Source organism: Symphalangus syndactylus, chromosome 1 (assembly GCF_028878055.3).
Source record: "Symphalangus syndactylus isolate Jambi chromosome 1, NHGRI_mSymSyn1-v2.1_pri, whole genome shotgun sequence".
In the NCBI taxonomy this organism is placed as follows: Eukaryota; Metazoa; Chordata; class Mammalia; order Primates; family Hylobatidae; genus Symphalangus; species Symphalangus syndactylus.
The window spans coordinates 127,514,249-127,523,700 of record NC_072423.2 but is presented as its reverse complement, the minus strand read 5'-3'; the positions used below and the strand labels follow the sequence as shown (position 1 = coordinate 127,523,700).

At 37.5% G+C, this 9,452-nt stretch overlaps 1 protein-coding gene across 50 annotated transcripts in view; it reads right to left on the bottom strand.

The window, feature by feature from the left end:
* Positions 1–211: 211 nt before the first annotated feature.
* CLASP2 (cytoplasmic linker associated protein 2) overlaps positions 212–9,452 on the bottom strand; it is a 223,721-nt gene continuing 214,480 nt past the window's right edge. For 45 of the 50 annotated variants that reach the window (XM_055284306.2, XM_055284138.2, XM_055284210.2 and 42 more), the window contains 2 exons: positions 5,929–6,045; positions 212–2,679 (listed from right to left, as the gene is read on the bottom strand). In XM_055284306.2, coding sequence (XP_055140281.1) covers positions 2,593–2,679; positions 5,929–6,045 — 204 coding nt within the window. In that variant the 3' untranslated portion in view covers positions 212–2,592. The remainder of the gene's footprint in view (positions 2,680–5,928; positions 6,046–9,452) is intronic. The other 5 variants (XM_063612518.1, XM_063612529.1, XM_063612524.1 and 2 more) reach the window with 1 other exon arrangement.

The following is a 9,452-nucleotide window of genomic DNA, read 5'->3' as shown; positions in this document are numbered from 1 at the left end:
GCCTTATCAATGATGTTATCAGTAAGATTCCAGTCTTTTACTGTAAGACATAACTTGATAATAAAAGTAATTTTGACTTAAAGTCTGTAAGAATAAAATATGAAGGAACACAGCAGATTAACTACAAAATTGAAGCCTCAGGTTCAAACCACGTTACTTGAAAATGTCAGAAGTATATTACAGATTTTGAAACCCAGAAGAAATAAACATGTTTTACAATCTGGAATATATAATTTTAATTAGTTCTCAGCAGTGCAGTAAATGAACAACACTTATTAATAATTTGGGAGAGAATAGCAGGAGGAAAAATTTAAACAGTAGCTTTTCGTGACCATTTTTAAGTAGCTGACATCTAAGTATGTTTTTGGAATGAACAAATTAAGGGTGTATTGTATATAGTGATTTAAATAATCAGCTTTCTTATAGTCTTATCAACTGAGATTATAGAATGGTAAACACAATTTTTTCACGTTTATATCTACTAGCTTTCATTTGGACACATTAAACCATACTTTTCTGTTGTGTAGTTAATTCATTTCTTGAGTGCCTGTCTGCCATTAGACACCAGGTGCTAATTTTCCAGTTAGAGTTACTATTCAGCTTAAGTCACTCTACTTAGTTGTCAACAGTAGTTAAAGCAGTATCTTAAACCAGAGGTCAAAATTAAATCAATATTTTGATTCGAAGTGATTACAAACATATCCAAAGGTCATAAAATGCTACTGAGAAGAGTTCAGTGTTTAAAATGCATTTTCTTCTTACAGATAAGCTGTAATATATACATGCGTATGTAGCTGTATACCTTTGATTGTAGTAGCTACACCTGAAAAATCTTTTCTCCTCAGATGAACTTACAAAATTCAAGAGACCACCACTGATAAAAGACCGTCTAAAGTTAAAATAAAACTGAGTGTCTTGTTACACAGTGAGACAGAAAAACTGATATACATTATTAACTTTTTCAAGTAATGTTATGTACAGTTTTATTGCCAGTATATGCACAACAGTAAGCATAGAACTATAAATACACAATGTAATTAACAGTAGAAAACAAAATTGTTACAGGTAGAGGGAGAGGATATAGAGAAACTTTTCCTGCTGCTAGAACAGAAAGCAAGGGGAAAGCCTATGACAAATCATCCATTCAGTACTCTTGTCTTAAATTCTTTACATACATTTCTACATTTTTTTCAATTAAACAAAGTACAGATAACTCTGTAACAATAGCAAATTGCTTCCCTAATAGCTATTTGCCTTTTCAATCAAATTCACTTTATATTAGGATAAAAAAAAGTAAAGATGAGAAATCATTAGTATCCTGGTTCCAAATTATCTAATTTGGCCTTTCACCAAAACTGGTAATTTTTGAAAGTCGGCTGCACATGAAAAGAATGGGTGTAGCAAGAGATGATTAAAAAAATTTGCTAAAAAGTAACAGAAAATCACCCTTTAAGTAGTTTTCCAAAAGACTATAGGCAGCAGCTCTGTTAAAAGTATTAGCCCTGAAGAGGTAGAGAATTTGAGCCCATTATACAAAGACAGCGACAGCTTTGGCACCATCTTCTCTCTCATCAGGATCAATATTTTCAAGTACGACAATTTCATGGTAAAAGGAAACCAGGTTCCACCATTTAAAGAAAAGGTGCTGGTCACTCCCATGTCTCAATAATTAGTTTATTACGTGAGAAACAGAAGACGGTCAAGGACACACACGCACTTGATTTTTTTTGTCTGTTTCCATTATCAAGTTTATTCATAAGTGAATTTGATATTAATAAATACAAAAAAGCATCATTCACAACAAAGATATAAACAAACCAAAAAAAACTCTGCAATAAACCTTCTATTTCAGTAAGTATCAAGAAAAAACAGGCAGATGATTTGGTGCAGCTTTCTTAAGGGATCATAGAAGGGACATGGTTTTAAATAAAGATGGCAAGATCAACAACCAACAGACAATATCAGTTTTATAGAACTGGCTGATTCTGTAACATCTGTCTTTGAGGTTTTAGTTTTCAAACTATAGATCACCCCAAAGAAGTTGCAACTAATGACATGTATCACCATCACACAGAGTCCAGCTGTAGTTCAAATTAGTCCTGCTTTGTTTCACATCATTTAAATATTTCTAGCATAGGACATGATACGGAACAAAACTCAAAGTAGCAATAAAAATATTATTCTGCAGTTGAATAAAAGCAAAAATGTTTTAGACTGTTAAACTTTTAAAGCTTTAAGCATTCCTGTTTAATCAGCATTTAAAAAAATTTATACAATCATAACACTGGCAAAGGTTAATGGGAAGACAAAGTACAAATATGTGAAATGATGAATTAGATTAAAAATTACTTTGTATCGATCAATTGATGTTAATACTGCTTCTTCTTGAATTTGGAATAACTATCATAAAAGTTACATGCAGACTGAGGATAGTCCTCTGTTACAGAAAATACAAAACGAAACAAAACAAAAAACTAAAACTGGGAAACAATAGTAAGTTCCAAAGGATGTGTTTGAGAATTTCCTTTCATTGATGAGGGTGGTCTACCTGTCCTTTCTTTTGAGAGACCTGGTTCACCGTGATGAGCTTCACTAACTTTGTCCAGAAACATCAGTAGTGGGATCAGCTCCTCCAGAACCCGTTTGTGCACGTTTGATGTAAAGATTCAGTAGCTTCATCTGCAGATTCAAGCCAAATAAATGTCATTTGAGCAGCTGCTCCAAATTGTAAGATACTCATTAAAATATTATATACATATATGTGAACTCTGAAAGATAGATTTTAGGCTGGGGGTTATTATAATGCCCAAGTTATTGTTGATAATTAAGAACAAAAAATTATTTTTTTGCCTAGCACATCTGAAAAAAACATAAAAAATCAAAAAAGTTTCTAAGTCTTGAAAGTTGTTCATGACAGAGTATTTTATCATGTCTTTTCAAAATATACTGTAGGGATCACATATAAAACTTTTGATATGGTCTGGCTCAGTGTTCCCACTCAAATCTTATCTTGAATTGTAATCCCCATGTCTTGGGGGAGGGTCCTTGTGGGAGGTGACTGAATCATGGGGGCGGTTCCCCTGTGCTGCTCTAGTGATAGTGAGTTCTCATGAAATCTGATGGTTTTGTGAGGGGCTTTTCCCCGCTTCGCTCTGCAGTTCTCCCATTCTTCTCCTTCCTGCCATCATGTGAAGAAGGACATGTTTGCTCACCCTTCTGCCATGATTGTAAGTTTCCTGAAGCCTCTCCAGCCATGCAGAACTGTGAGTCAATTAAACCTCTTCATGAATTACCCAGTCTAGGGCAGTTCTTTTTTTTTTTTGAGATGGAGTCTCGCTCTGTCGCCCAGGCTGGAGTGCAGTGGCGCAATCTCGGCTCACTGCAAGCTCTGCCTCCCGGGTTCACACCGTTCTCCTGCCTCAGCCTCCCAAGTAGCTGGGACTACAGGCGCCTGCCACCACGCCCGGCTAATTTTTTATATTTTTAGTAGAGACGGGGTTTCACCGTGTTAGCCAGGATGGTCTTGATCTCCTGACCTTGTGATCTGCCCACCTCGGCATCCCAAAGTGCTGGGATTACAGGCGTGAGCCATCGTAGCTGGCCTAGGGCAGTTCTTTATAGCAGCATGAAAACAGACTAATATAACATTAAAGTAAACTCAGAAGTCACCATTAAAGCAATAATAACAAACAACTGAGTACTAGGTGTTACACAATATGCTGTTTTACATTATATCTTTATCTTCGTATTTTATAGACGAGGAAATCACAATATAGAATGGTTAAGTTACTGCCTGAGGTCACAGGGGTGGGTAAAAAGTGGGCAAAAATAGCAATTCAGGTATTTGGGTTACAGGACCTAAGATCTTAGACCACGAAGCCACTGTCATCCTACCAAGAATGTTTTTAATATCTGTGTCATTTTGAAGTCTTTGTATGAGATCATGACTTTATGAAGTTTGTAATCAATAAATATACAATTCTGTATTCTACTTTTTTTTTTTTTTGATACAGGGTCTTGCTCTGTTGCCTGGGCTGGAATGCAGTGGTGTGATCATGGCTCACTGCAGCCTCAACCTCCTGGGCTCAGGCAGTACTTTCACCTCAGCCTCCCAAGTAGCTGGGACCACAGGCACGTGCAACCGTGCTTCGCTAATTTTTTTTCTTTTTTTGTACAGACAGGGTCTTCCTATGTTGACCAGGCTGGTCTTGAATTCCTGAGGTCAAGTGATCCTCCCATGTTGGCCTCCCAAGTGCTGTGGGAGCCACCACATCTGGCCTACTTGTTTCTTTTTTTTTTTTTTTTTTTTTTTTTTTTTTTTTTGAGACGGAGTCTTGCTCTTTCGCCCAGGCTGGAGTGCAGTGGGGCAATCTCGGCTCACTGCAAGCTCCGCGTCCCGGGTTCACGCCATTCTCCTGCCTCAGCCTCTCCGAGTAGCTGGGACTACAGGTGCCCGCCACCACGCTCGGCTAATTTTTTGTATTTTTTAGTAGAGACGGGGTTTCACCGTGGTCTCGATCTCCTGACCTTGTGATCCGCCCGCCTCGGCCTCCCAAAGTGCTGGGATTACAAGCGTGAGCCACTGCGCCCGGCCTTGGCCTACTTGTTTCATCTAATGTTATTCCAAAATATTTTTTCCACCTACCTACTGTCTTCACATGTAACATTATTACTGGCTACCTACTGTTCTGATAAAGTGCTGAACTTTGTTTTGGAAGGTTTGCTTTTTAAACATTAACTCTTTGATCCAAGAGTTTTTAACCTGGTAGCCATGGGATTCAGGGGATCACAGAACCCTCAGAAACGACATATACTTGTTTCCATTATGCATTTTTCTATTTTTTTAAAACTTGGTCTCTCATGGTTTTATCTGAATGCACTTTTCTTAGGATGAAATTTTACCTAAGTCTCGAAGTGGTTTGTAACCCAGAGTTAAGAATTATTGTTTAATCTATCTATAACTTAATGTAAAGTGTGTTACCTAGCCTGATTTTCCATTATATGTATATTCTGCTTTTTTGCTATTAAAAGATAAATTTGACCACAGTAAGACAATCCTTAGGGTTTCAGAAACTCTTTAAGTGACGGTGAGTGCTTTCTGCTAAATGGTTCATAAGCCATGATTCAACAATCAGAAGTTATCTTCACCCTTGAGAACAAACTTCTAATTCAAAACAATTATTATTATTTTTATTATTAGAGACACAGTCTTCTCAGTATGTTGCCCAGGCTGGTCTCAAATTCCTGGTCTCAAGTGATCTTCCCACCTCGGCCTCCCAAAGTGATGGGATTACAGGTATGAACCACTTTGCCTGGCCACCTTAGTTGAATGAATTTTAAAGTACTGGTAGTAGCAATCAAATGAGAAAGGCAAGACTTATTTATTTTTTTAGGTCTGAACAATGAATCAGAAAACTTTTATTTTAACACACCAAGTAAAAGTTGCACATTAATTTGGAGAATAGAAAGAGAAGGAGAACAAATATTTGATTATCATAGTTCTTAAGGGGAAAAATTTTAAAATGTGCAAGTATTCTATATTTTGAGAGATATACAGTAATCCATGAATATATATACCACAACAGTCTATTTATTCTTAATAAAACAGTGCTCAGGGGTAAAGATTTGGGTCTGGGATTTGGTAAGGAGTCAGTTGACTATTACAAATAACTAGAAGCTGCAGGCATTTTCTCTCACAGAAACCTACCGACCACCCCAACAAACTGCTGACTTCACCTGAGTGAACATCTAACAAATGTTAGAGTCTAGAAAAAGATAAAATACAAAACAGAAATAATAAGGGCAAGTTGGATGCTCAAAGCCTGACTTATTAAATGCCAAATAAAAAGCTTACTGTTACAGACATATAACTAAGTTTTGAAGGATGTACTATGGCCACCATCTCTAAAACACAGCAGCACTACTTACTTTACTGCCAGTAAGTTGACTGAGATGTGGTTTTAGTTCATCACCAATTACCGCATGAACAGCCACCAGGCAGAAGACACAAGCTTTCCGAACACTGCTCTCTGAATTATCATAACCCTATGGAGAGAAGTCCACTGTTAGTACTCCAGGGGATCTGAGAAAACTACCTTTTTAACAGGGACAGAAGATGCAGCTGAAAGATGAAATCTCGAGCATACTGAGGAGAGAAAACTGCAGATCAAAGTTAACTTTTTAACCTTTTCTTTTTTTTTTTTTTTGAGACGGAGTCTCGCTCTGTCCCCTAGGCTGGAGTGCAGTGGCACGATCTCGGCTCACTGCAACCTCTGCCTCCCGGGTTCACGCCATTCTCCTGCCTCAGCCTCTCCGAGTAGCTGGGACTACAGGCGCCTGCCACCACGCCCGGCTAATTTTTTTTGTATTTTTAGTAGAGACGGGGTTTTACCATGGTCTCGATCTCCTGACCTCGTGATCCACCCGCCTCGGCCTCCCAAAGTGCTGGGATTACAAGCGTGAGCCACCGCGCCCGGCCACTTTTTAACCTTTTCAAGCACAGACAATGCCCTTCTCTCCCTTCACTTCCCCTACTGCGCCCTCACTCTGTTAGCCCTCTATATCAGGTTCTTACTAGTCTGGAAAGCTGCACTTCTCTGACTCTGAGGCTGCTCCCTTGCCAATTCACCCTGAAAAAAGTCTCCAGACTAACTTTCCTAAAGTATTAGGTTTTAAGGCAGTCAGCGCTCCTCACTATCCGATAAAACCTATCATTGGTTTGGTGGCTCAAGGTAGTCCTATAATCCAGGCCCAATTAAGTTTTACATCTGTTCCATCCCTGCAATTACTTTCTCTAATAAATCCAGTCTATGTAAACTATTCCCCTGTGCTTTTATTGTGCCTTTAATAACTTAATTTTATTTAAAAAATTAACTTATCTAATTGACAAATAATAATTGTATATATTTATGGGGTATAATGTGATGTTTCAATACAGGTACACTGTGGAATGACCAAATCAGGCTAATCAACATATCCGTCACCTCAGATACTTAGCATTTCTTCGTGGTAACATTTAAAATCCATTTTCTTTTATAATTGCTACTTTGAAATATACATTATTAACTAGTTACTGTGCTGTGTAATAGACAGCTAGAACCTAATACTCTTTAACTGAAACTTTGTACCTTTTGACCAACATCTTCCCTTTCTCTGTCCATCTCCCCCACTTATGCTTTTGATCACACTACTTACTCTATTTCAATAGTCTACAGCAATCTTATCCATGAAATATTTTTGAATCAATTATCTGAATGAATATGCACATTTTACTCTATCTGAATGAATATGCACATTTTACTCTATCTGAATGAATATGCACATTTTACTCCAGGGAAAAATAGACTTCATCTCCACTAAAGTCCTAATCATTTTATCTTTCTAAAACAACTGCAGAAACATTAAAATATCAATAGATATCTAGCTAAAAGAAGTACATTATTCCTAAGTCATGCAATCAAACTATGTTAATTTTATTTTCCCTCATCATTTTAATTGCAATTATAATGTAAATTAATTTTTCTATATGGTCTTTATAATAATATGAGGCATTCATTTAGTATGCTTCCTAATTTAACCATTCTAGAGTATTGTAAGTTTACATCTTCCTCCCCAATAACCTCCTTCCTGCTAAATTTTTCCTATTACAAATAACACTGCAAACAGTATGGCATTCAATTGTAAACATTTAAGTGCCTGGTATGTGACAAGAACAGGCCAGGTAAATAATGTTCAGTGTCCAAAAAGACACGCACTGTCCCTTCCCAGAACAGTTAGGGAATCACATGGCAGAATGAGGTATTATGGGCAAGGAGTGGAATAGGAATGTAACATTTATGATTGGATAATATTCCATTGTATGATATATCATGTTGTTTATCCATTTATTAATGGATATTTGGGTTGTTTTCACCTTTTGGCTACTGTGAATAGTGCTGCTATGAATATTCATGTATAACTATTTAAATATTTGCTTTGACTTCTTTTGGGTATATACCTGGGAATAGAATTGGTGGGTTATATGACAATTTTGTGTTAACTTTATCTTTTTCCTTTTTTTTTTGTTCTGTTGCCTAGGTTGTTTCCTTTTTTTCTTGTTCTGTTGCCTAGGTTGCAGTGCAGTATGTGATCTCAGCTCACTGCAACCTCCACCTCCAGGGTTCAAGCAATTCTCCTGCCTCGGTCTCCGACATAGCTGCGATTACAGGTGCTCACCACCATGCCTGGCTAATTTTTGTATTTTTGGTAGAGATGGGGTTGCATCACGTTGGCCAGGCTGCTCTTGAATTCCTGACCTCAAGTGATTCACCCGCCTCAGACTCCCAAAGTGCTGGGACTACAGGCGTGAGCCACCGTGCCCGGCCTTTATGTTAACTTTCTGAGGAACTGCCAAACTGCGTTCCACAGCAGTTGTACCACCAATTTATATTTATGCAAGCAATGTATAAGGGTTCCAATTTTTGTACATCCTCATCAAAACCTGTTATTTTTGTTCTTTAGATCACAATCATCCCAGTGGGTATGAAGTGGTATCTCATTGTGGTTTTGATTTCCCTAATAACTAATGACACCAAGCATCTTTTCATGTACTTGCTGGCCATTTGTATATCTTCTTTGAAGAAATAGCTATTCAAGTCCTTTGTCCATTTAAAAGTTATTTATCTTTTTGTTGTTGAGTTATAAGAGTTCTTTATATATATTCTGGATAGTAGACCATTATCAGATATATAATTTGCAAGAATGTTCTCCCATTCTATAGGTTGTCTTTTCAGTTTTTTGATTAGGTCCTGAGATGAACAAAAGTTATTAATTTTGATGAAGTTCAATTAACCTATTTTTTATTTATTGTTGATGCTTTAGGTGTCATATCTAATAATCCGCCATAGAGGATGACCTTAAATCTAAGGTCATAAAGATTTATTGCTATGTTTTCTTCTATGAGTTTTATAGTTTTAGTAGCTATATTTAGATCACTGATTTGTTTGAGTAAATTTTGTTTATGGTACGTGGTCACTGAAGTCTCTTTGTTACCTCAGTGGTCAGCCAGTGACCTGACAGAGATTTCCTTAAATGCCTGGGGTCAAAACAAAACAAGACAAACTCTCCCAGTCTTTGCAGATTGACTCTGAGCTGGGTAATCATTCCATTAGCTAGGCTGCCTACAATTCTGTGTTAGCCCAACTCCTACTTGCATGGAGCCCAAAGAACATCCAGAGGTCCAAGCCTAGGGTCCTCTAAGACAGTGGTCCCCAACCTTTTTGGCACCAGGGACTGGTTTCATGGAAGGCAATTTTTCCATGGATGGGGAAGGGTGATGGGGGGATGGTTTCAGGATGAAACTGTTCCACCTCAGATCATCAGGCATTAGATTCTCATAAGAAACATGGAACCTAGATCCCTCATATGTGCAATTCACAATAGGCTTCATGCTTCTGTAAGAATCTAATGCCACT